At 43.5% G+C, this 27,523-nt stretch overlaps 1 protein-coding gene across 1 annotated transcript; it reads left to right on the forward strand.

Annotated features, from left to right (window-relative positions):
• The first annotated feature begins 1,638 nt into the window (after positions 1-1,638).
• Positions 1,639-27,236, forward strand: DERL1 (derlin 1). The gene is made up of 8 exons (XM_007188846.3): positions 1,639-2,009; positions 12,146-12,257; positions 16,316-16,380; positions 17,445-17,471; positions 18,013-18,108; positions 20,229-20,281; positions 22,107-22,217; positions 25,441-27,236. Exons 1-8 carry the CDS (start codon positions 1,857-1,859, stop codon positions 25,577-25,579), a joined length of 756 nt encoding a protein of 251 aa, XP_007188908.1. The 5' UTR covers positions 1,639-1,856; the 3' UTR covers positions 25,580-27,236.
• Positions 27,237-27,523: the final 287 nt, after the last annotated feature.

The raw sequence follows: 27,523 nt of genomic DNA on the forward strand, positions 1-27,523 counted from the left end.
TTAGATCAGAACATTTCCCCCAGGATAGTTTATCAAAGGGGCGGTGAGGGGCATGCTCCTCCAATAGTTTCCCTGGTAACCGATAACCCAACCTGACGTCAATTCCCCCTATAACTGGTAACCTGTCTCTCCCCCAGGTAGCAAAGACTGCTGCCAAATCCTGCCCACTGTCTGCCTCACATGGTGAGGTGTCGCTCCAGGACCTTGCTTCAGATGTGTAAGCTCCCCCTATCCATGAAACCTTTGATGTCTCTGTGGCTGACTCTGGGCTCTTTCTTTGGTCTTGAAGCTGGGCAAGTACAGGGCTTGCAGGCCTGCAGGGTGCAGCCCAACAGTCCTATATCTAAAGACAACAGGAAAAGTTCTACTCTGTATCCTCTGATAGGTTCTTTTAAAAACAAGAGGGATTTTCGTCTACTTGTAATTTAGGTCCTACCCAACAAACTAGATTAAGAGTCATGATCATTTCTGCTTTCAGTTCCTCCAAATTGCAAGCCAGTTGGAGTTGTTGACTGAAGAAAAACCACACAGGCTAAAAGTTGTGAGCTAAATTTTATTCGAGGAATTTACTGAGGACTATAGCCCAGGACATAGCCTCTCAGATAGCTCTGAGGAACTGCTCCAAAGAGGTAAGGAGAAGCCAAGATATATAGGAGTTTTTGCTGAAACAAACAAAAAAACCATGTAGTCAAATGTCAAAAGATTACTGCTAATTGCAAAAAACAGACATCTCAAGGTAATGATTTTAGTGCTTTTCTATGTATGGGAAGGTGCAATAATCTGGCTCATTGAAATTATTCCTTAGCTATGCACCTTAACTACTTAGGGCCAGAATCCTGTTTTTCTCCACCCTGAATTCTCCTCAGGGCACACCATCTGGGTGGCTGCAGTGGCTAAGGGCTTGATGGCAGGCAACATTCACTGTTTACTGGAATAGAAGTCAACATTCTTTGTTTACTGAAATGGCAGGCAACATTTTGTGTGTGCAGAGTGGCTGTTTTCTCTGTGTGGAAAACTCCCCAGATCTGTGTGTGTGTGGGGGGGGGGGGCTCAGCTCAAAGATCACCTCCTCCAGCTTCTCCCTGACCTTTCTCATGTAAAGCGGCCATCTCTCCCCACACTTCTGCACTCCCACCCCATCACTCTATCCCACTATCCTAACTTATCTTCCTTATTTTTCTTACCACTCGCTTGAAATTATCTTATTCAATTATTTGTTCATTACCTCCCTATCTTTGTATGGAAGCTCCAGGAGAGAAGGTACCACAATAGCTCTGATAGCTGCAGTACCTGCAGAGTCTAAAACCCTATCTCGCACTTACTAAACCCTCAATAAACATTTGTGGAAAGAATGGACAATTGAGGGGCTACCTTGTACTTTATTTTCCTCCTTCCCCTTTAAACACCCTCCAAGAAGTGGACCCACCTGGACTATAAATCCAGCAGGAACTGAGTAGAGGGCGTTCAGCCTCGCTATTGGCTGGAGTATCTGTCGTTGCTCCTGGCAACCACTGTTCCCCACCAGTCGTGTTGTCGGCCCCACCTGGACCCGCCCCTCTCCCTCCCGCCTCCGAACCACCGAGCTTCTGCCCAGTGGTAAAAACGGTGCTCGCCCTTTAAGCGGCGGGACTTCTGGTCAACGTCATCGGCGGCCGCCGGAAGGGGAAGTTTCGCTTCCGAATTCTCCCTCGCTCGTCCGAATTCGGTGGCGCCACGTCCGCCGGTCTCCGCGTTCCGCAACGGGGCTGGGGCGGCTTCCGCCTCGACACCTTCCACTCGCCCAGCGGGCCGCGTCGTGAGGGGGCCGGGACGGGAGTCGGGCGGCTTTGCACATCCCGGCCACCGAAGAGGCGAAGATGTCGGACATCGGGGACTGGTTCAGGAGCATCCCGGCCATCACGCGCTATTGGTTCGCCGCCACCGTCGCGGTGCCCTTAGTCGGCAAACTCGGTCTCATCAGCCCGGCCTATTTCTTCCTCTGGCCCGAAGCCTTCCTCTATCGCTTCCAGGTACTGACCGGCGACTGGGGAAGTGGAGACTACAGGCCCCAGGTGGCCCCTCAGCGGCGGAGCGTAGACCGGCCGGTTGCGGACGCGCGGTGCCTGGTGGGACTTGTAGTGCGGTGGCTCCAGCGGTTTAGGGCGGGGTCCTGTGGCCAGAGGGTGGGGTGGAGGCCGAGGGGTTTGAGCGTGGGCCTGGGTAGCTGGAGACGTGGAGGGAGACAACACGGGTTGGCCCGGTGGGAAGGGATTGATTTCGTCCTTCCATTAAAATTGTGCTCCCCGCTCTCTGTACTCAGAGAAGGCGGCAGTGGGAAGGTAAGTCTGATAGTTGTCAATGTATTGGACGCCAGTGAGTAGCAACCTGGGGCCACCTGGAGCAGCTGCCCTCTGACCTCCCTCTGCCACCCAAGTGGATGGCATGTGGACGTCGCCTTGCTCAACTACCAGCTGAGTTCTTTTTATGTTAATGGAGTTTCTTCCCAGTAGGAGTGATTTGAAGCCCGAAGTGCAAAGAGTGAGTTTATTTATGTGCATCCCAGATCCTGATCTAGTATCTGGCAGGTAGTAGTTGCATTTATGAAGGAGTGAGTAAAGAGTAAATTGCTCCTGAAATGGAAGTCCTTATTTTTTGAAGCATGAAGGAAACAGCCCAGAGTAACATTTCTGGCAAGAGAATATTAGTTTTGTGGAGGTTATCTTTATTCACCGGATTCTGTGATTTAAATCTTTAATCAGTGGCAGGTCGGATACTAAGATCTGACATTAATTTCAACACGTTGTTTGGACTGTGGGTAACACACTCTTGTCTTCCCTCTCCTCACTGGCTGTTTCTTAGTTTTCTTTGCTGGTTCCCCATCTTCCTGATCCTTAAATATTGTGATGTACCCCAGGACCTCTTTTCCATATTCTCCCTAGCTGTAGGTGATCTCATGTAGCTTCATGGCTTTATATAATTTCTACAAACTGAAGATTCTCAAATACAAATATACATATTTTCAGTCCAGATCTCTCTCACTTCCAGACTTGTACATCCAACCCTATACTTGAAATTACCACTTAGATGACTAACAGACATCTCAGACGTAGTGTGTCCAAAACAATACCCTTTTCCCTAGAAGTAAATAGCAACTCCATTATTACAGGAGCTCAACCTAAAAGTCATGGACTCATCCTTGACTTCTTCTCTCACATCCCACAGTCTGTTAGTAAATTCTATTTACTTTAGACAAATATCCAGAATGCAATCCCTTTTCATTCTCTATTGCAAGCCATTATCTTAGCAGCCTTGTTCCTTTCAATCTTTTCTCTAGACAGCTAGAGTGATCCTTTTAAAACATAAATCACATCCTGTCAGTCTTCTGCCCAGAACCTTTTAATGTCTTCTCAACTGGATGAGTAAAGCTCAAGTCCTTTCAGTGGCCTGCAAGGCCCCTACTGCCTCTCTGACCTCATCTCCTACTACTTTCCGCCTTGTATATTAGGCTCCACAGTGGAATCCTTTCTGTTTCTTCAGCACCTAACTCCATCCCTGCTCAGGCCCTTTGCACATGTTATTTCTCTGCTTGAGGGCGATAACCGTGGTTTATCTCATTACCTCCTTCAAGTCTGCCCAAATGCCACCTTATTGGCAAGGCCTTATTTGATTGCCTTACGTAAAATAGTACCCCTCCTTCACTCTGTCTCCCTTATCCTTAATTTTTGTTGGTTACATATCACTCCTTGATGTTTGTTAGCCTGCTTCCCTTCAGAGAATAAAGCTCCATGAGAGCCACTTGTCTGTTTACCACTGTCTTTGTTACCTAGATTCGTGTTTGGCATATAGCAGGTGCTTATATGGGTTGAATGCATGGAAATAATTGGGTACTTGCCAGTGCTGGGCACTAGGGGTACAATAGTGAATAGTACAGAAAAAGTCCCAGCTCACATGAAGAAAATAAGAGAGGGGTGTGTGACGGAGAGTGACTTTGATGGAGTGTTCCAGAAAGGCCTCAGAGAAGATATTTGAACTGAAATCTGAATGATGAGGAGCCAGCTTTGGGAAGATCTGGCTCTGGGGACAATCTTCCAAGAAGAAGGAATAATAAGTGAAAGGCTTAGAGGCAGGAATTAGAAAGAAGACTGGATAGTTAGTACAGAGTCAGCTGTAGGGATGAGGATTGGTAGTTGCGGACAGAGAGATAACCAGGGGTGAGTGCAGTAAAGTGAAAGTGGAAATTTAGGCTGGGGCTAGATTGTACAGGGCTTTGTAGTTTGAACTTTAATTTGAAGGCACTAGAAAGGCTTCAGAGCCTTTTGAACAAAGGACTGAAAAATTGCCTTGGCTACTCTGTGGCATGGACTTGGTATGTGAATGGGGGAAAGGGTGGGCTAGGTAACAGGATCAGAGAGATGAGTCAAGTTAGAGGGCAAGAGAGATGGTGGTTTGGACCAGAGTGGCTGTGAAGATAGAAGTGGATAGATGGGGGAGTTGGAGTGGACTCCAGTGCAGCTTAATGGATGTGAAGGGTGAATGTGTGAAGGAGCAGGACTTGAAGATGTCACTGTTTTCACAGGAGCCCCTGAGTGCCTGGTGGAACTCTTTTCTGAGATTGGGAATGTTTAGGGAGGCTTAGGTTTGGGGGTGGAGAAAGGGATCAATAAAGAGTTATATTTTGACCACGTTAAGTCTAGAGAGGCTTTTTAGGCATCCAGGTGGAGAAGTTAAGTAGGCAGTTGGGTATTAGAATATGATCTGGGTGTGCAGCCAGAATTGCATACTCTTTTCTCTTTGCTTTGGTAAAATATTTGTTGCAGTGAATGTTGTGCACTTTGTGCCCGGTGGCATGTTAGGTAATGCGGTGCCTGAGGAGCAGTGGTCGTAAATGATTGTACATCGTAAATGGTCGTAAATGAGAAGGTCCTGGTCAAAACTGGCTCTTTGGCCCTCCTTGCAAAATCTTGCTTGTTTCTGTAGTCAGCTTAGTAAAAATAAGTCTTTCCAATAGCCTACATGTGTATAATATTAAAAGTGGTGAACTGATTAGAAAGGTCATCATTCATGTCCCACCTTCCATAATTTTCCCATCTTCCTTGCATTGTTTCTTGTGGGCTTGTTATCTTGAAACGAGGGAGAAGCTGCTGGTAGAAGGCAGGAGAGTGTGCTCACTGCCCAGGTGTGGAGAGACCAGTATCTATACTTTCTTTCTGCTACTCTGACTCCTACTCTTTCTGGACAGGTTTAGCTTTCAGACCCACCTGGAAGAACTCATTTGCAAATGAAGCAGTTAAAGGAAAAACTGCATCTGAGAGGCTGATGGGTGAGGACACACAGCCTGTGGTGTGCTTTCTGCTAGAGGCTCCTCTTTTCCTTAAAAGCTGCATCTTTGGACAACTTGGAGATGATCAATTTAGAATTGTGGATTCATGCTGGAAGTGACAAAAGTTACTTTTCCTCCTTATCTGTGGGTTTCCTCTGAGTGGCTTGTAGGTTTGGAACTCTAAAGCTTAAAATGTTATTTCCTTAGTTTGGGTAGGTGTATGTTAAGACTCACTCCACTGTTGCCTAAAGTTCCTCATCCCTCACATTTAAGAGTCATTGATCAGTTAGTTAGTCCACAGTGATGAAATGTCTCCATATTGGTCCCTGATTAACTAGAAGAGAGGCTGCACTTTGCTGCTGCCCTCGTGGTTTCTGAGGTTATGTCTCCCAGGGCTGCCTGCACGGGAGATTTCGTTTCTTCGGACAAAATAACATCACTGCCTTACATCTGTGTTGGGCTTCTCCATATGATACCTCACTTAACCCCCATAAACATCCTGAGGTCAGCGTTACCCCAGTTGATAGCTGTAGTTTCAGTTTCTATTTTGGTGAGTTCAAGATAGTTCTGAGCGCTCTTATTTAACTCCTTTGCATACTATCTACCAAAACACATAGTTAAGTGTTTAACAAAACATTCTTGAGGGTGATTTCTTTCAAACCAGCCGTAGCAAATTATTGTTCCTTTTCTATTAGAGTAGAAAGATTGTGGGATTTCAAGTAGTTGAGTCATGGTCTCCAGGCCTGGCTTAGCCCCCTTGCAAGCTGTATGCCCTCAGGAAAGCTGTTTATCCTTCCTGAGCCTCAATCTCTCCACCTAAAAGTGGGGATAATTTAATACCATATTAACTCTGTTCTAAGAGTTAACTCTGTTGTAACTCCATTGGTTATAAGATGCTCCTTTAATTTAATACAATTTTTTGGAAGGGGAGGAAAGTACAAATTACATTAAATGAATATATTGACTGTAAGGCACACTCTAATTTCAGGAACACAAAAATGAGTATCTTCAAATTGAGGAAAAATGTTATCTACTTCATGCCTCTATTATATAAAAACATAAAAGATGTTTGTAAAGTGCCCAGTAAGTAATCTGGTAGATAATCTATTAAAAAAATAGTGCCTATTTTTACTTATTAGTCAATAATAATTCCTGCCATTGCTGCCTTCTCTCCTTGGGCAGTAATACTCTAATTTTAATTTGTAATAGAAATTAAAACGTAAGTGCTGGATTATCGTCCTTCTTTTTGTCCCACTAAAGGCGTCCTGACTAGAAATGGGAAGATATGAACTCTCAGTTTCTCTGATTGGTTTCCAGGAACGAAAAGAAACGGCACCAACCAAGTCTGTGATCGGGCCTGGTGCTTATATTTGCCAAGCTTTTGCTCATGTTATCACATTTAGCCTGATGACAGCAGCCCTAGGAGACTGATCTGAGTGTGTTGGGAAAGGGAGTCATACAGACACATAACTGGAAGGGGAATGAACTTGGTCTGTGGGCTGAGCATAGAAGTAGCCTCAGGGTTTGGATTTAGAACTTTATGGCAAGTGTTCTGGTATGTACAGCTTTAAAATCTTTCCTCTGCAATCCTGTCCACATAAGACAGTTCTGCTGTGGTCTGTAGCTAAGGTTGCCCATGAGCTCATAGCTTCATTTTTAAACTTTTTGTTGCGCTGCAGTATACAGGCGGGAAAGTGTATGTATTATATATTTATAGCTTGTTGAATTTTCAAAAACTGAACATCAGTATATAACCAGCCACCAGATCAGGACACAGCCAGCATCCCCAAAACCTTCCCACTGCTCCCTTCTGGTCACTACCCACTGCAAGGGTAACTACTATCTTGACTTTTAATACCATCGATGGTTTTTGCCAGTTTTCTTACTTTTCTATAAATGAAATTATACAACATGTATTTTTTGTGTCTAGCCTCTTTTCAACAGTTTGAGAGTCACCCACATTGTTGCATGTGGTTATAGAATGCTCATCCTTATATTGTTCCCTTGTGTGAACAGACCACCATTTATTTACCCTTTCTGCTGGTAACGGGCTTTTTGGGTAGTTCTGGCTTTGGCTAGAATGCGTAGTGCTGCTGTGAACATTCTGGAACACGTCTTGGTGAACATAGGTATGCATACATGCCTAGGAGTAGAATTGATGGCTCCTAATAGCTGGTTTAACGTCCTCGGTTGAGACTGAGTGCCTTTCATTTGATTTTCTTGCCTGTCTAGTGTCCCCCCCAGCCCCACCCCCCGGCTCCTCTCCCCCAGACCGCCACCCCCTGCCAAAAAAAAAAAAAAAAAAAAAGAGAGAAAAGCCAGAGTTTGCTAACATCAGCGTTTGGCACGTGGGTGCTCTTCTTTCTTACTTGCTTGATGACCCAGGCAGACTTTCTTTAACTCCGAATCAACTGGTCTGTATTGTTGCAGAAAAATCTTTGTTTTTGATAGTTAGAAAAACCTGCCCTAGACTCTGGGTGGCATTTGTAATGATTTCAGTAGCACATTGTTTGGGAGGTTTTCGTGCAAGGATGGTTGAACTGAACACTCAGCAGTAGTTGTTGGACTGGCAGCTGGCGAGCAGTGTCTGGTGCTTCTCTGAGGGCGTCTACGCCAGGGAGCACGTGGGCCTCGTGCCCTCGTTACGTGAGGAACTCCGGGCCGGTTACCTGAGCTCTAATGAGGGCCCAGCTTTCCTTGTGAAAAGGTGGGTGATTGTGCTTCCGGCCTTGAGATTGCTGTGGGGTTACAGTGAGATGCTTGCCTGCAAGTCCCAGGCTCTTTGCACTGCCCCTGGCTGCTTCTTAGGGATCAGTGCAGGCTTTCTAGGCTCGAAAAGGTGCCTTCACCACTCCCAGCCCTGAAAATAAAGCCATTTCCTTATCCTAACTATCTACGTATCAGAGGAGAGGAGGGGATTTAGTTGGTTACCTTCAAGGGGGATTTCAGAAATATATTACTGTGTCCCTCTGAAGAGATGAGCTGTCTCCTGGTGTTTTCAGATTATAATTTTAAAGTGATGTAAAAATAATACTAAGTCCCTTAGATCAGTGAGAGCAAGTATAACTCAAGGGTAAGCTTAATGAACTGGGAAAAGAAGTGTGCGGTATTTTGACAGACACTGATTTCCAAAGCACAGGTGCACACAGTGGCTAAAAATAGCATCGCGGCGTCAAGTGTTAGTGAAAAATGTAGTCAGAAAACCCCCGAGGTTTCTTTTCCAAAATCAGGCCTGGAGTAACTTAGAGGAATCTGCGGGGAGTTTAAAATGTGAATTTGTAAAAACCAGGTCAGCACGTGTTTCCTAAAAGATTGCAATAATTGTATGCCCACACAAATTTTTTTACAAAGCACCTTTTTGATTTGCTTTCTTAATTCCAACCTTTTACAAAATCTGTGAGATAAGGAAGGCGGGAGTCAAAGGACAGATGTTACTGGGTAGATGAAGACGCAAACTCAAAGGTCCAGACTTTTCCAAGGCCCCGAGCCAAGGCCATGGTTTGCTTGCTTCTGGTCTTTTACCCCCAGTGCTTTTGAAGAGTGAATTTGTGAGCTTACTCTCAGTTCATTTCAGGATTATACAAGTAGTATAGTAGTACTGAAAATTTTTACTAATTTTAATTATATCTCATAGTAATGATGTCACTTGTGAGAGGCATTGTAAAAATAGGGGCTTATTAGTATTATAAACTCCGGAGTCAGGCTGTCTGGGACAAAATTCTAGCTCAGCCACTTACTGGCTATTATTTAGCCTTTTCTCATTTTGCTTCCTCATCTATACAGTCTACCCCCTGAGTTAGGACATGTAAATGAGCATAATAGTACACTTTTTTTTTTTTTAAACCATTAACCAAAATGGAGCAAGTATTAGTATATCATTCCTCTTTTACAAATGGAAATTGAGACTCAGGAGTGATGACTTGTAAGCCCCTACTGAAATCTCTGTCTTCTCAAATCCTTTCCAGCGCTCTTTCCATCAGACTCAACTGTTTCTGAGATAAAATTGTGAATAAACCAAAATGAATTTTAACCTATTTTGTTTTACTGGTTTAGTTCAAGGTTGTTGGAAAGTGACTTTTGGGGTATGTGAAGTGCATTCTCCTCCACAGGGAATTAAGCTCTGAGGGTTACAGTTCTATACTTGGAGAACCTGACTTGCCAGCTGTGTCTGGCCAGCCCCACAACTAATGGCCTCCATTCTAGCCACACCCAAATCATTAGCAATACCCATTCATTGTTGTGCTCTTGCAGTTCTTTGGGACTCTGTACTCATTTTTCCAAGACCAAAAGTTCCCCTTCCTTGTGCCTACTCTTGCTTCTTTGGACAGACTCCCCATTATCGAGACCTCCTTGATGTAGGGACCATGTCTTTCACAGTCATGCGATAAGACACACAGCTCTCAAGACAAAAGCCAGCATTATGTGGGCATTTCCAAGTCTGGGAAGGCCATCTTCTTCAACCTCTATAACTTAACATTATTCTGGAGGTGTTAGCCAGTAAATTAGGCAAGAAGAAGATGCAAAATTTTATTTACAGATAGAGTTGTATACTTGGAAAGTGCAAGAGGCTCAGTTTTCAAATATTACAAGCAATTAGATAATTCAGCTTTGGTGGTTGGGTATAAAAAAGATAGAATTCGAAAGCTCTATAGAAAGGTATGAAAGACTTCTTTCTGGCCAGAAACTGTGTCTTTATCACATTGAAATAAGAAAGGTGTTGGTTCTTGTTCATTTAGAAAAGTAATATGGAGACTAGCCAAGAAGATTGTGACATATGTGGAAGAAAAACAGGAGGGGGATTATTTAATTATATAACTTTACCAGATAAGAAAACACATTATAAAACTAGAAATTAAAATAGCTTGGTATTGGTATTGGAATTCGATTCCAAACAGAATAGTCTAAAAGTAGACTTTCCTATAAAAGGGAATCAATATATGATGAAAGTAGTTTTTCAAATCAATGGAGAGAAGATGGGTCACTTTGTAAATAAGATTGGGAAAACTAGTGACCGTCTAGAAAAATAAGTTGACTCTCTTTCTCACTCCTTACATAAACCACAGTACAGCTGGGAGCACTGTTATATTCTTGGAGGGGAGAAGTACTTGTAAACGTGATACATGATGGATACATTTGCCTATATAAAAATTAAACTTTTACATTTCATTTTATATGGCAAAAATGCCACAAAAGCATAAGACTAATGACAGACCAGAAAATAATTGCAACAATGAGAAAGGGCAATTTCCGTAATGTGTAAAGAAATGCAAATCGAGTAGAAAAATGAAGAAAGAAAATGCTAAAGTTTTAGAAACATGATTGGTGACTGTGAAATACACTAAGTGGTGAGGCTGTGGAGAGAAGACAGACATTAATCTCCATCTTAGGAGGAAGTATAAATCGGTTAAACATTTTTGTAGGCATTTGGCAATATCTGCTGAAATTAAATGCAAATGTTTGATCTAGCAGGTTGACTCACAGGAATTTATCCTATATGTACATGTATAAAGAGGATGTTCAAGAATATTCATTGTAGCATTGTAACAGTTTCAGTGAAGTTTGGGCATCCACACAAAAGGAATATTATGAAGCCTATAAAAATATTTTTTCAAGGGAGTGAAACAAGGTATAGAACAGTGCAAGGTAAGTTAAGATGAAAAGGGAGGAATGATAGTAATAGAAATGATTGTTTCTCGAAAGAAATACAATAAATGGATCCGTTCTTGCTGGAAAAGGAGCTGGGAGACTGAGGGTCAGGAGGGAGGCTTACTTCTCACTGTAGACCTTTCTGTAGTTTTTTGGGGGGAAGGTAATATATTTTTTTTTTTTTCCCCTTGGTTAATTCTGCATTTAATCATCTCTTTTTATCAATGTCTTACATGCAGCTTTATAGAAATATTCATTTAGATTAATGGATATTTCATTCCTCCAATTAGTCTGTTTATTCTGAGCTTCTAAATGCCTCAAATTCCAGCTCTTTCATTTGCAGCAAACTTCAGTTGTATTATTATTATTATTATTATTATTTTTCCACACACACACACTGTATTTTATTTTTACAAGAGATAAATAGACTGACACCAAGCATTGTACATGGATGACCACAACAAAAGCAACAATGATTGCAATTACCAAACATGAAACACACTTATACTATGTCATAATATTGACATTCAGTCCAGTAATCCTCCACTGTAACAGCTCCTTTACTTTGCAGTGAAAATTGATTTGTATATTCTTTTCCTCTGAGGAAGGTAATATTTTAAAGTTATGTATCCATATTGCCTAAATAGCACATTGATTTGAATGGAAAGTTCCTATTTTACTTGTACCTTTTGAATATGACATTTTTTTGACAAGGTTTGTCATCCCAGTGTATTCTTTTCCTAAATAGAGATAATTACTATACTGTTGGAAATTATCTTTATAAATCTTTTCTCTTTTTCTTTTTTCTTTTTTCCACTGTAGTTGATTTACAATGTTTCAGGTGTACAGCAAAGTGATTCAGTTATACTGTAATTCATTTTTGATAGGCATAACTATAAGCCTGATCCCAGTAAAGATTAACCATATATGTCTTTAGTATTGATTTTTTTCAACTTGTTTAGAAATATTTTTTGTTTATTTTATGATGCCATCTCATTCCATTGTCTTGCACACTGAAGTCATTGTAGCTAATGTGAACTTTTCTTCAGTTTTCTTGAATTATATTGGTGATGTCCATTTGGTAGCTCTCGTCACTGAGGGGAATGTTTTGCAAGGGTTAATTTTGTTTAGTTAAAAGGAAAAAAAAAAAACCACCCAGCTTAGAGAAACTAACAGCAGTGTTTGTTTTGATCTGGACAGATTTGGAGGCCGATTACTGCCACCTTTTATTTCCCTGTGGGTCCAGGAACTGGATTTCTTTATTTGGTCAATTTATATTTCTTATATCAGTACTCTACACGACTCGAAACAGGTATGTTATCTGTGGTTGTTTTAAGTATTGTTTCTGTCTAATTTACTAATCCGTGTATTTACTTATTGGAGGAATTCTGAGGGCAGATGGCATATATAAAGAAATGACATAACGGTGTAAATGCTCAGTAAGTAGTGGCTGTGCCAGGGCTCTACTAGGCGCTTAGATTGTTCGGTTTTTAATCCTCACAGCGTCATCATGAGGTGTAAGCAGCAGTGTCACCATTTTATAGGTGCAAAAAATACAAGAGCAGAGGTTTACACATCTTGTCCATATCCCGTGTGTGCCTCTCACTTCATGTGACGTCTCCCTCATTTCTGTCACACAGCAGTCCCTGTTTTTTAAAGCACAATTGGGCTGAAGTGTATATATCTCCTAAATTGGGGTTGAAAAACACTACTTTATGCAAGTAAAAGCCTAGACTTCGTCTCTGTAATTGAAACATGCAACTTTAAAAAAATTTAAAAAAAAATTTTATTTATTTATTTATTTATTTTTGGCTGCCTTGGGTCTTGGTTGCTGCGCGCGGGCTTTCTCTAGTTGCGGCGAGCGGGGGCTACTCTTCGTTGAGGTGCGCGGGCTTCTCATTGCAGCGGCTTCTCTTGTTGCGGAGCACGGGCTCTAGGTGCGCGGGCTTCAGTAGTTGTGGCACACAGGCTCAGTAGTTGTGGCTCACAGGCTCTAGAGCACAGCCTCAGTAGTTGTGGTGCACAGGCTTAGTTGCTCCTCAGCCTGTGGGATCTTCCCGGACCAGGGCTCGAACCTGTGTCCCCTGCATTGGCAGGCAGATTCTTAACCACTGCGCCACCAGGGAAGTTGCGAGAGGCATTTTTTAAAACAGCTTTAGGGACTTCCCTGGTGGTCCAGTAGGTAAGACCCCGTGCTCCCAAGGCAGTGGGCCCGGGTTCGATCCCTGGTCGGGGAACCAGGTCCCGCATGCATGCTGCAACTAGTAGTCTGCATGCTGCGACTAAGAAGCCCGCATGCCCCAACTAAAAGATCCTGCATGCTGCAACCAAGACCCTGGGCAGCCAAAATGAATAAATAAATATTAAAAAAAACACAGCTTTATTGATATATAATTCATACACAATACAATTCCACCCATTTAAAGTATTTAATTTGGGACTTCCCTGGCGGTCCAGTGGTTAAGACTCCGTACTTCCACTGCAGGGGGCACGGGTTTGATCCCTAGTTGGGGAACTAAGATCCCGCATGCGCAGCGCAGCCAAAAAGAAAAAAGTCTATAATTTAGTGGATAGTCACAGAGTTGTGCAATCGTTACTATAATCAGTTTTAGAACATTTCATCACTGCAGCCATTCCCCATTTCTATTCAATCCCATCTCCCCCGACCCCCTGCAGTCCTTGGGCAACCACTAACCTATGTTCTGCCTCTTTAGATTGCCTATTCTGGAATTTCTTACAAATGGAATCATACAATATGTGCTCTTTTGTGACTGGCTTCTTTCACTTAACATAGTGTTTTCAAGGTTCTTCCATGTAGCGTGTATGTATTAGTACTTCATTCCTTTTTATTGCCAAACAAGATTCTGTTGTATGGATTCACCACATGTTGTTGGTCCATTCATCAGTTGATGGACATTTGACATTTGACTTGTTTTCTTTTTTTGGCTGTTAAGAATAATGCTACTACAAACATTCATATGTTTGTCATATGTCAAAAGAGAGGAACTTTTGAGATCTTTCAATTGAACCGTCTTATTTCATAGACAAGAAAACAACGGTCTGGAGAGGTGGTGACGTGCCCCAAAGGTCACAAAGCTATTTGACAAGCACAGCTAGGACTGAAACCCAGTTTACTGACCCCCATCTGCTCTCCACCATACAGCTTCAAGATAACATTTTGACAAAATGTTTGCCACCTGTGTATTTTCCCGCTTGGCTATTTTAAGTATCTAGCAGTGTTGGCTTATTTATAAGGACTCTGATGTGAACTGGAAGACTGCAGTTTGAGACCAGTTAATTTGTAAATTCCCAGTTGCAAGCTTGCCAAGTAATATAGTACTGTAGTTCATGTAATTACAATATTTTAAGTACTCAATCTAAAGAATCCTTAGAAATCGCAAAGCCAAAACCATAGCAAAAGAAGCACAACCGTTACTAAAGTTGAGAAATGTTGTTAGAATTTCAGCTCTGATGCATCGTAGTGATCCCCTCCTGCTAAGCATCCTTAACACTGTGGCTAGAGTGTGCCTTTGAAGTACTGGGCGGGGGTGGTGGTGGGGGGAGAGAAATAAGGAAAAGAGGAGGAGAGACTTTGCTGGAAATCTATTTTCCTTTAGATAGATTTTCTTTCTGCCTTTCTGATACTTGTTAGGATTATTACTTTATTTTATTTTTTAGTTAAACAATTTTACACAATTTTTAAAGGTTACTTCCCATTTACAGCTACTGCGAAATATTGGCTGTATTTCCCATGTTGTTCCATACATCCTTGAGCCTATTTTACACCCAGTAGTTTGTACCTCCTGCTCCCGGACTCTACATTGCCCCTCCCTCCCCCAACTGGTAACCACTGGTTTGTTCTCTATATCTGTGAGTCTGCTTCTCTTTTGTTATGTTCACTAGTTTCTTGTATTTTTTAGATTGTTAGGATTAGTTTTTTTAAATGAACTATATATATCATGTAATTGTGATGGGGTGTGGAGGGGGGGAAGTAACCGTTTGAGATAGAGGGACTTACAGTCATCTGTGCTTTTCTCCGCCCCTCTCCTAGTCTTGCAGCTGGAGGCATGAGGATCATCCTTAGAAGGGGGAGCTGGGCCAATGTTGATTGTTCTGCCCAGTAATAAGACAAAGCCCAGTATGTGGCGTAGCAGAAAGAACACTGAACTAGAAATTAGACTTCACTCTGCTTCTAAAAGCCATGTGACTTTGGTCATGTAACTGTACTTCCTCATCTGCAAAAGGAGGGTGTAGGTCTTTCCATTGTCCCTCACAGATATGGTAGGAAGAGTAAGAGTCAAGGCCATGGAAAGGTGTGGCTGTCCCCTACTCCCCCACCGTTGTTTTCCTTTGCTAGAATGTGAGCTCCTGGAAGACGGAGACTGAATCCTCTTGGTAAGCCCAGTGCTGGACTGAGTGGTAGTGCATGCGCGCGTGTGTGTGCGTGTGCGTGCATGCGTGCGTGTGTGTGCGTATGCGTGCATGCGCGCGTGTGTGTGCGTGTGCGTGCGTGTGCGTGTGTGTGCGTATGCGTGCATGCGCGCGTGTGCGTGCATGTGCGCGTGTGTGTGCGTGTGCGTGCATGTGCGCGTGTGTGCGCGTGTGCGTGCATGTGCGCGTGTGTGTGCGTGTGCGTGCATGTGCGCGTGTGTGTGCGTGTGCGTGCGTGTGCGCGTGTGTGTGCGTGTGCGTGCGCGTGTGTGTGCGTGTGCGTGCGTGTGCGCGTGTGTGCATGTGCGCGTGTGTGTGCGTGTGCGTGCGTGTGCGCGTGTGTGTGCGTGTGCGTGCGTGTGCGCGTGTGTGTGCGTGTGCGTGTGCGTGCGTGTGCGCGTGTGTGTGCGTGTGTCTCCAGTCATAACAACAGTACGTGCTTCCCAGCCTAGTTGTGTAGAGGAGCCACAGTGGTAGGCGAAACGGACGTGGTTCCTCCCCTGACCGAGCTTATGGTCTAGTGGAGGGAGAAGGAATTAACCAGGTAATCACGAATAGGCCTCCATCTCATGATGAGGGCCATGAAGGAAAGGCCAGCAGGCTGTGAGGGGCTTCAGGGGGTGGGGTCTCAGTAGCTGTGGACCTGACTGTCCTCCCTTTGGGTTTCTTTTGGCTGGCGCTAGTTGAGCAGAGCATGTTATGGACTGGAATTCAGTCAGGAGAACACAGATTAGCCTTGATACCCGGGCAACTTTACTTTAGGGCTTAATTGTGGACACGGTTTTATATATTAAAAAAGTTTTCTTTTACCTCCGAGGAGTGGTTTTAAAATATTCTCATTTATTGTTTTCTCTACAATTTTTTGAAGTATTTCTCAACATAGAAGTTTCTTTGTTCCGAAATTCTGAACCATGACATTTGGCTTATTTTTGTTTCCAGGAGCTTTTGATGGGAGGCCAGCAGACTATTTATTCATGCTCCTCTTTAACTGGATTTGCATCGTGGTATCCTTCCGTCTGTCATTTTGGGCCGGAAATAACCAGTTTTTTTTTCAGGTTTGGGGAAATGGGCAGTAATCTGCATAACGTTTTAAATGATAGTATTTGCATCTTTGTTTACTATAGTTAATAGTTAAGAATCATGAAAGTTCTTGTCAAAAGCGGTAGTAAATCACACAGCCGTGGAGTGATGCGTTCCCTTACCATTGCCTTTGTGGGGTTTTTCCACATTTGGTTGAGTTTTATTACTGTTCCCTCTTCTTGTTCCCAGTTCTCTGTGTTCTCGTGTGTGGCAGCTTGTTGACTGCAGCACAGAGAGATTCGTGCCATGAGACAGCTTTTGAAAGCTGTGGTCCTTATCAGAAAATTAATTTACAACCAGCATCCTTTCTGACTTTAGTGCTGTCTTTGTCTTGAGGTCCTAAATGGTAATTCGGTCCCTTTGTAAGTGCCCGGCTCTGGGAAAGGACACAGCATGCCTCTCTGCTTGCTCTGTGTCAACCACAGCTGTCAGCAGCCTTGCGGCTGCAGACCCTTACAGATAGAGCAGCAGAAGGGGCTTGGTGGCTCAAGTCCTGTGCACAGTTGGTGAGCTCAGAATGGCTTTGGGGTTTAGTGTCCATTGAAACTTGGCCAAGAGCCAGAAAATTGTGGCACTCTGGATGCCCTTTCCCTCCTTTAAGGGAAGATAAAAAGATCGTTTTGGACTTCACCTGTGCTGTGGAGCCCTGAATGTGAGCAGACGCATTATTTGTTTCAGAGGCATGTTTCACATGCCCCTCCATCTCCTAATTGAAGGAGAGATGCTAAAATACAGTGGCAGGGTGCGGAGGACACAGGCAACCAAACTGAGTCATGTGCCAAAGCAGTTAATTTCTACTATTTCCTCGTCATCGGATAGTTTAATAGCATGTTCACAGTGAAGATTATTAGATACCTTTGTGGTCTGGGGTGTTTTAAGCAACCTGAACTATAGAAAAGTGTTTTCCTTCGGAAAACTGGAATGAAATGAACTTATATTAGGTGTGGAATGCTTTATTTGTGTCTGATCTTTAACTTTACAAACCAAGATTACTGGCTTAGCAATGGATATGCAGGTAAGTGTCCCTTGAAACTATTTGGCCTTTCATGTGTTTCAAATTTACTGTTAATGACCTTTGACAGAAGTTTAAATTGCATTAACTGCGTGGTTAATTATATGCTATTTTGAAGCTCTTTTGTGAGTTACCTAAATCATTACTGTCCTTGCTCATTTCTGGCTTCTTTATTATGTGTGAACGTTGAGAACGATGGTTATCCAGTATTTTCTGTGCATGTATGTGGATATGTATTTTTAAAAAATTGAGAATACATGGTAAGTAAAGCTTTATTGCATACTTTTTCCAAGTAACAGAGCTTGACCCTGATATTTCTGAATCCATCCCAAGTAATATAATTGTGTTGTATTTTATTAGAGGATTTTAAAGCATGCATTGTATGATTAAGTAATTCTGATGAGTTGAATTTCTTTCTGCTTTCTGAATAACCATGGGAGAGTTTATTTGGAGGGGAGAGGTTAAAAGGCAAAACAAGGTGGGTTTACGCTAAGCCTCTGCTTTAAGTGCCTCCGGAGCCTTTACGTGTTCGTTTCTTTTGCAGTTGCTGATGATTCCTCTGATCATGTCAGTACTTTATGTCTGGGCCCAGCTGAACAGAGACATGATTGTATCATTTTGGTTTGGAACACGATTTAAGGTACTCCAACCTAGCTGGGAAAATTTCCTTTTCATTTGTCTTTGCAGAAATCCCTCTCTTCAGCCCAGAGATGTACTTTCTGACACGTGCAGAAGAGGTCACTGCAGAGCAGTAAACCGTAGGCAAGCCCCTTCTCCCCTCCTCAGCCCCCCTGGATTTCTTTAGCCAGCCCTGAGTCCTTTGCTGACTGTTACTTCTCACTCCCTCTGGAGCTCAGGCCCTTTAGGCATGTGTCCTGAGTGATCTCATGCATGTGTGTGTGGTAGGGGGAGGGGAGGAAGGACACTCATGTGGAACCCTCTCTTTCAGTCTCTTCTTATCATTGCCTGTTATGTATTTTACACTTAAGCTGAAACAGATTGGTTTTCCCCCCCAAACGCTTCCCTTTGTGCCTTCTCTCACAACTTTCCACCTGTAACATCTTACTTTCTTTCTCATGTAAATCCTGCCCATTCTTAATTTGAGTGGGGGACTAAACGTATTTCCTGCTTCTCCTCCCTGGAATTGGTCTTGCCTTTGGGTTCTGCAATACTTTGTGTTCTTCTTATAGTACTCACCACATTCTGCCTTCAAGTTATTGATGTGTAATCCTTTCTTTACCAGTTTGCGATTTTTTTTGCAACGCCCTTAGCTCTTAGTATGATGTCTTGAAACTGGTAAGGGGTGTTGACCTCAAGTAAATAGACTGCCAGATATTTCTGCAGCAAAGATGGGTTTACTTGGGATCAGTAGAGAACTGCATTTCGAGGTCTGCAACCATGGTGAGCCACGAGCAAGTCCCTACATGCAAAGGGAAGGAGAGCGCTTTTATGTAAAGAGGAAAAGGAAGCCAAGAGGTGTGGTAAACAAAGCTTTTCATTGGCTGAGTCCTTGCAGGGAAAGAAGTCTGTCTTCTTCCTCTTGGGCTCTACTGTTGAAACAGGGCGTGAGAGCTCCCCCTTCTGGTCTCCCAACCCTACTTAATGGAGGGTTCTGTTTACTAATTTTTTTTAACAGGGGCTCAAATGTTGAATTCATCTGGAGAGCTGTCTTACTTGGGAGAGTGTTAGTTCAAGAGATCGATGTGTAATGTGATAAAGATTCAAAGTAATTTTGTGAAATATGTAAAAGGAGAACCTAAAAAGATGGGGTGTTTTATAGCTGATTGGTAACAATTTGCTGGCAGGAGTCTTAGTGTGACTCTGTTATGGACCATGTTTTTATTAGCATCCATAGGACACTTATCTGCTTTCTTTCTTTTTTTTTTAGTATTTATTTATTTATTTGGTTGCACCAGGTCTTAGTTGCAGCAGGTGGGCTCCTTAGTTGCGGCATGTGGGTTTCTTAGTTGTGGCGTGCATGTGGGATCTAGTTCCCTGACCAGAGATCAAACCTGGGCCCCCTGCATTGGGAGCACGGAGTCTTAACCACTGTGCCACCAGGGAAGTCCCAGACACTCATCTCCTTTCTAAAGCTATTTGTTATAATTTAGCAGGATATGTATTGGATCTGAAAACTATGGGCAAAGTACTCTGTCTCCAATTGTTAATATATGAATAAGTATGATGCTAGGGACTTCTCTGGTGGCGCAGTGGTTGGGAGTCTGCCTGCCAGTTTAGGGGCAGGGGTTTGAGCCCCGGTCCGGGAAGATCCCACATGCTGCGGAGCAACTAAGCCCGTGCGCCACAACTACTGAGCCTGCGCTCTAGAGCCTGCGAGCCAGAACTACTGAGCCTGCATGCCACAACTACTGAAGCCCGTGTGCCTAGAGCCCATGCTCTGCAGCAAAAGAAGCCACGACAATGAGAAGCCCTCACACCGCAGCGAAGAGTGGCCTCTGCTCGCCACAACTAAAGTACGAAGACCCAATGCAGCCAAAAATAAATAAATAAATAAATAAATAAATAAATAAATAAAAGAAGGCTTGAAACAGTAGGAATGATGCTAGATTGATAAAAGGAACTTTTGCAGTGACTTTCCAAAGGATTTATTTATTTATTTTTTAAAAATCTTTATTGGAGTATAATTGCTTTACAATGGTGTGTTATAAAAGCCCTTCTCAATAGAACCTTCCCCATTTCAGCCCCCTAGCAGCTGTATCCTCTGTAGGTATATTCATGTTTGTGTATATTCTTTCCTAGGCCTGTTATTTACCTTGGGTTATCCTTGGATTCAACTATATCATCGGAGGCTCGTAAGTGATGTTAGATTTATTTAATTGCAAACTAACCCTTGGAAGACTTCCATTATTCTTTGTCTTCCTTCTCTAATCTTTATAACACTTCAAAGAATCTCAACGTTGATACCTTGCTTGGTACCTTATACTTTTGAAATAATTTCATTTGGATGTAATTGATTAGAATTGCAGGGCTTTAAGCACATTTAGCACTGAATGGGTTTTTGTTGTTGTTATAGTATGCTTCCATATATGTGTTTTTGAATAAATATTTATTTCTGGATTCACTGTCCAGATTGAGCAAATATAGACCTAATTTTATCCAAGCTGACTCTGTGCATAAAATTCCTGTTTTTTTAATTCTTTTTTTTTTTTTTTTAATTAACTTAGTCCCTTGATAGATTCTTTCTTTCTTTCTTTATTTATTATTTTTGGCTGTGTTGGGTCTTCGTTTCTGTGCGAGGGCTTTCCCTAGTTGTGGCAAGTGGGGGCCACTCTTCATCGCGGTGCACAGGCCTCTCACTATCGTGGCCTCTCTTGTTGCGGAGCACAGGCTCCAGACGCGCAGGCTCAGCAGTTGTGGCTCACGGGCCTAGTTGCTCCGTGGCATGTGGGATCTTCCCAGACCAGGGCTTGAACCCGTGTCCCCTGCATTAGCAGGCAGATTCTCAACCACTGTTCCACCAGGGAAGCCCCCTGTTTTTTTAATTCTTAAGGCATTTCCAGAATGCCTTGGAAACTGCTCACCAGTCACAGAAATGCACAGATTCTCAGATGGGAAGTTTTGTCAGTGGTTCGATAGTTTAGAAGTTTGGGCCAAACAGGTCAAATTTCTAGTCTGGAATTAGACCTGAGACTTAGGAAAATCTTGAATGCATCCAGTCAGAATTTTGGAAGGAGGATTTCAAGATGCAGTTATTCTAAGAACTCCTGTTTCTTACACTGCAAAATATTTTTAACGTTTTTAAACAGATTTTGATAGTGCTAGTTCTTAATACGATGACATCTTTGCTCTATATGGTCCTAACTTCTGCTGCATATCCATAGGGAGAAGGGAATGAATCGAGTAAACAGATTCTGTTTAGACTAGAGCAAGTCCGGGGCTTGGTAAAACTGCCCTGCCGCCCAGAAGGGCAGAATCTGGGAGCAGTTGTAGATGGTGATTTGCCGCTAACAGGAATCATGTTGCAGGCGGAGATGGAGAAGGATATGTAACAGTAAGAATTGATCTGTAAAACCTTGAAGTGGCCTATGTGTCAGCCATGGGAAAATTGAAGAAGGGCAGTGTTTATTTTAGGATTACAAGGTGAAGGTCAGCTTTCCAGAGTGATCTCTGTGATGTCTTACAGTCAGGGACCCAAGAGGTGAGGGAGATGTGATCCATGGTTCCAGGAATGGGGGAGTGGACATTTTTCATCCCTCCTTTCCTTACTCCCATGCTTCTCTCTTGCCAACTTTAAATTTTACCCATGTTTTGCAAATATGGAATTTGTGACTGAAAGCGTTCAAAAGCTTGCTTTGCAGCTTGCCCCAACTCCTGAGGCAGGAAGTAGCAAAAACAATATGTTGAGGATGGGCAGGGGCTTGAAAGAGATGTCAGAGGGGCAGCTGGCCTTGAAAAGCACAGGCCCCATTGGTCCAGCAGGACGGATTTTGCTTCTCATTCAGAATACGTGTGCCTCTCAGACTTTATAAAAGGGCTCACTGTCAAGCTGTCACAGACTCCCAGCGACCAGAAACAGGCTGCCACGAAGGATCTCTTCCCTCTGCTATTAGTTAAAACTTGCTGCGTCTCACTTTACTGCTTGAATGTCTTTAAACTCATTTGGCTCTCTGTTTGCAGGGTCATCAATGAGCTAATTGGAAATCTTGTTGGACATCTTTATTTCTTCCTCATGTTCAGATACCCAATGGACTTGGGAGGAAGGAATTTTCTATCCACGCCTCAGTTTTTGTAAGTGTTTCTTCCCCGTCTCGTTTGAGAATCATCTTATTGTCCGTGTTTGTCAGCATCCTGATAAAAACTCCGTGAGGGGTAAGGTTTCCCTCTCAGTCTGATGGAGAAATGTGAGCCAACCAGGGACTTGCCCAGGTCACTCCAGGGCGAGGCTTGGTCTTCTCCTGGAGCCCTCGTAGCCAGGGGCCGCTGAGCCTAGATTCAGGCATCCCAGGGAGCCGTGGGCCCCGCAGAGCGGGCGGCGCGCCTGTGTGTCTCCAGCGTGGGCAGCGGGGGCCAGGGTGCAGGGTTATCAGTTTTACCCAAGGTTTTGGCTGAGGAAGGGGTAGGAGGGTAAGTAGTCTCATTGGTTAGCAGTTTAAAACATTTTTATATTCAATACCATAGGCCAGAATGTTTAAAGGACTCTTCAGCGTTAAAGTGAGAGACCGGAGGCTTGTATAGTCCCGCCCCTGGGAGGGTGTGCGTGTTCTTTCTCTGTTTGCAGGGTTTACTCAAGTGAGCAGGCCAAGCGCACAGCTTTGGTTTCGAGACAGACTTGGGTTGGGATCCCATTCCCGTCGTCTACCAGTTCCGATATTGGGAAAGTGACTTAGTACATCCCCCGAGCTTTAGTTTGCGAGTCTGTGTGTTGGGGGGAGGCCCTGTCTCACGGGTCTGCAGGAGGTGGGGTTTACCGTTAGCAGCACAGTAGTGGATGCTCAGTAAATACAAGCTCTCAGCCTTGCTCCTGAAGTTGGGGGCGGGGGGCGGGATTCTGATGAGCCCCCAGAGATGCTGACACACTTAGGCGTTCAAGTAGTGTGACCATTCTGTCAGTGAAGCAAAAGGCTGTCGAAGAAGGGACAAGTGAAATCACCATCTGGGTGTCACAGCCGGCCTGACAATCACGCTTAATCTCCAGTCGGGCGTATGCAATAATAGCTTGCACTTAGAAGCTTAAAAAAAAAAAAAAGAACAGAAAAAAACCCTTTTCACATCTTGCTCGTTTTAATGTTTTGCACTTTGTCATTCTTCCAGGGGGTCAGTGAGGGCAGCAAACTTGAGTAGGCACCCCTTCCCCCCACTTTTATAGGTTGGAGGAAGGTTTTTTATGGTGAAATACAATATACAAACAGAGACGTATACTAGTGTTGTATTTTTTTTGTTTTGTTTTGTTTTTTTCGTTAAGAGCATAAGGAGAAACTTGTTTCTCTTGTGAGCCTTGAGTTGCCTTCAAGCTAAAAAAAAAACAAATGACCAATCTGCTTTCTAATTATCAAAGGACGCAATAACAGCAGGTTTGGATTTTTGATCTAGGTTTATCAAGTCGGATGGCAGATGCATCATTAAAAAAAAAAACTTGTTGCTTTGGGGGGCAGCCAAGAACTATTTTACTTTAAACGGCCATATTCTGACTTAATGGCTTGGAGAGATTTCTCAATTGTGGGCAACAACATGTATGGGATTCTAGTGGCAAAATCGACAGCCCACTGGAGCCTGCCTTCCGCTTGAGCTTTCCCTGTTGGTGGAAGCCCTTCTGTTAAATTTTGCATAAAGATCAGATGACAAAATGTAGCTCCTTGCAAAAGCAGTAACTGCTTTGAAATTACCATAAATCTTTGTTGATTATGTATAATTGGGTATCTTTTTATACTAATTACTTGCATTTAATTTCACTATCTGTTTAAGCAGTGGCGATGGCTTCCATATTGTCTCAGAGTAGGAAGCAAAGCAAGACAGCCTTGGTGTTGCCTTTTTTAAGTCTTCCAATTTATTACATACTTTGGAGGAATGTTATTGTGCCAGAACGTCATGAATGTTGGGAAACCAGCGCTTGGAAATACATGTTGATGTAATGATAAAACTGTATTTGTTTAAAAGGGAGGATGCGAGTTATAGAATTCTAAGTCGTATCACTATTTTGCATTCCACTTAGAAAAGTAGACAGATCCTCTTCTGTGCACAGTTATTTTTCTGTTTACAAGGGGTTTAATTGTCTTTTTGGGGAGGGAGCGTGCAGCTATCTGGGTTGATGTAAACACATGAGGACTCCGGACACTAACTGTTGTCACCTTAATCTCATGCTGTGTGTCCTGCGGAAGTGTGAGGTGTCGGAAGTGGTGTGGGGCACGAGCTCCAGAGTCAGGCTGCCTGGGTTTGAATTCTGTCTGTCACTGTAGAAGAGCTTTGCTCAATTCTGTCTCAGTTTTCCCATCTATAAAATGGGGTAATAGTAGTGCCAACCTCATAGGGCAGTCGTGAAGATGAGAGGCATTTATAAACATGCAGCACCCGGTGTAAGGGAGATGCTTTATGATAAGGTTGAACTCTGCAGGCTTCCTGCTGTGGGCAAGTCACCCCTCGTGGTTTGCTCTTGGTGCCATGAGGGGTTTAAAAAGAGGTATCAGATCACGGTCTCTGCCTTCAAGACAAAAATTGAACCATCAGGATCTGATTAGTGGAATAGGTTAAAATACATTTTCAGTTTACTAATAGTCAAGGAAGGGAAGTAGTTAGAAGAACTATTGTGAACATAGAGTCCTGGGTTTACATTTTCTTAGCTGTTCTGTGACTTAATTTATTAATTTGTAAGGTGAGAAATCAGCTAACCTTTTCGGGCCTCAGCTTTCCCACCATCTATGAGAGAAAGATTGCAGTTGGAGGGCAGACTATGAATCAAGTTTAAAACACGCCCAAATTCCAAGACAGAAAGCTGTCTTCTCCGCTGTCCCTTGATGGACACCGAAGAACCCAGCAGCATCATGGTGATGCGGGGCGGTGCTCAGACATGCCGGCTGCAGATTTGTCCTTTGGAACTGAATTTATTTTGTATCCTTTGAGCCAGTTAGAGCCATAGTTACATAAACTAAAATGCTATATAGATGGTTCTTTCTGGTTGTTGGGCTCGTGGGTGTAATATTTTTGTTTCCATACTGTTCCTGCATGAATTGCTTTTATAATCAGGGGAAAAAAAAGTTAGAGTGTGAAGTTAGCGCGAAAGCTTAGTAAATTAAAAAGGAAACATAAAAAGTGCATGCCTTCTGTGGTCAGGACATTGAGCTAAGTGCTGAAAAGGCAAAGTTCAATAAGACATTGTCCTCAGCCTCTCCGTGGCCACAGATGAACGTAATTCAACGTGACAGGTGCCGTGGGAACCCCAGGAAGGGAGACGGGATGGACAACTGCGTGGAAGTGACTGTGCTTTTCTCTCCTTTTGTTTCTCCCCCTTCTGCTCCAGGTACCGCTGGCTGCCCAGCAGGAGAGGAGGGGTGTCAGGGTTTGGTGTGCCCCCCGCTAGCATGAGGCGAGCCGCCGACCAGAACGGCGGAGGCGGGAGACACAACTGGGGACAGGGCTTTAGGCTCGGGGACCAGTGACGGAGTGGCCTCTGGCCTGCCCACCAGCCCTCCACTCAGATGACGTTTCCTCCCAGTGCCGGGTGACCTTTACCACCGAGTTCTAGCTAACGCTGTTGGACCTGACCCACACTGAATGTAGTCTTTCAGTACAAGACAACAGTTTTTTAAATCCTGAAGAAAAAATATATGTTCCTCGAGTTTCATGATTCTCATTCAAGTCCTTAATGCTAAGAAGAACAAATATCAACTGGGCAGATTTCGGAACTGACCTTAGTTTTTGGTGTCTTCTCTTCCTTTTCCATCTGAATCATGGGTTTCGGCAGGTCCCGCTCTGCTGGCACCAAGCTGGGTATCTGGTGTTGGGTCACCAGACCCCTGTCCCGGGGGCTCTTAGCTCTTTCTCGCACCTATGCCTCCCTCCTCCTTCCCCATCCTCACACTCCCAACTAGAGGAGATAGCCCGTGAAATGGTTCTGCCTCTGACAAGCTCGCTTTATTTGTTGACTTTTGCCAAGGCTTGGCCACAGAGGCCTCGTTCCCAGCGTTTTACGGTGGCAGAACCGTAACTGTAGGGCAGAAGGCGGACAGCGGATGAAGAGCTTCCTCAGCTTTTGGGATTGCCGTGGCCTGGTATCAGTTGCCACCGTTTGCCACCTCTTCAGCTGTTCTGATAAAAAAAGCACCGCTGAGTCAGTGAGGACCACAGATCGGTATTAATGAGGCCTGAAGGTCCTTGCTAGGCATTTTTTTATCCTAAGTGATCAAAACTCTAGTGGAGTTGCATCATACACAGGGACTGGGTTTAAGCCATGGTGGGCATACTGGCTCTGTGTGTACCCAGAATAGTGGATTTGTATTGTGCTAGAAAGTTCCAAAGCGCATTGGCCACAGGGAGAAGCTCTTTTTGAGAGGTGCCTGGGCATTGATTCGACTTCATTCTCCTTCTGGGTGTATGTTTATTGAGTAGAGTGGAGGGAGAACCTTAAACCCTCTTTAAGTTGTCTTTTTTTTTTTTTTTTTAAACCAAGCCCCCATTCCCCACCCCCATGGCCATATGCTTCAGTTAATTGTGAGGAGGGTGCAGCTCCTCTGTATGTAGATCTTATTTTAGAAGCTATTGTAAGCACATCTAAGTGAATCACATAATTTTGGGTGTAATGGCTTTAGAATCATCTGTGTTCGAGGAGCTTTTTTCTTTCGAGTCATGAAGGTACATCAGACCATCTTCACCCACAGCTCTTTTTTTTACAGGTGGGCTTTTTCCATCAGAGCTAGGCTTGTCACCGGATAGGTTTTTGAAGGCTGCGACGTTTCACACAGGTTCTTATTTTATATTTTTATTCTGAAAGCAAACTGCTAGGAGCAGTGCTGAGTGGCTGCCATACTTTGAGTCAACTAGAGAAGGCTTTGAACATTTTGACCAGCGTTTCTGTGCAGGAAACGCTGTGTGCTAAGAGTATGACTCTTCGCCCCACTCTGAATCAGTGATGTGTGTTATTCTAGGAAGTGGGGATTTGAAATCCGCTCCACATTTTTCATGAAGTTTGTTCGAGGTTACCTCTTCATATTTAATTTATATGATAAAATAGGAGGCGGGGAGAATCTGAACCCTAACTGTCATATGTTTGCTGTTGACCTGTGGCCAGAATAAAATTTACTTGTAAAATTTTAGAAACCCTTCTTCCTGTTATGTCGTACTTGCACTCACTGTGCAGGAGTGGAGACTCATTGTATGTGTAAGAAGATTCTCACGGTAAGTGAGCTAGTCTCCTACACGCCGTCACAGCAGCTCAACTGCCTGAGAACAGTAGTCTTGCTGAAGGTTACAAGTATTCCTTAGAATTCTTCAGTTCAAGGCAAAATGTTCATTAAATTCTTCCTCTTAAACACATTTAAGAAGCTGATAATTTTATTAATTTTGTCTGGATTACCTATCTTTGGGGAATAATTTTAGCTAAGCAA

The sequence above is a fragment of the Balaenoptera acutorostrata genome, chromosome 17 (genome assembly GCF_949987535.1).
Source record: "Balaenoptera acutorostrata chromosome 17, mBalAcu1.1, whole genome shotgun sequence".
NCBI lineage: Eukaryota > Metazoa > Chordata > Mammalia > Artiodactyla > Balaenopteridae > Balaenoptera > Balaenoptera acutorostrata.

Excerpts from the sequence above, each read along its gene's own strand:
- DERL1 (XM_007188846.3), top strand. The coding sequence starts at position 1,857 with ATGTCGGACATCGGGGACTGGTTCAGGAGCATCCCGGCCATCACGCGC. Across the intron at positions 17,472-18,012 it reads GCTTAGCAATGGATATGCAG|TTGCTGATGATTCCTCTGAT; the intron begins GTAAGTGTCCCT and ends TTTCTTTTGCAG. Across the intron at positions 20,282-22,106 it reads AACTATATCATCGGAGGCTC|GGTCATCAATGAGCTAATTG; the intron begins GTAAGTGATGTT and ends CTCTGTTTGCAG.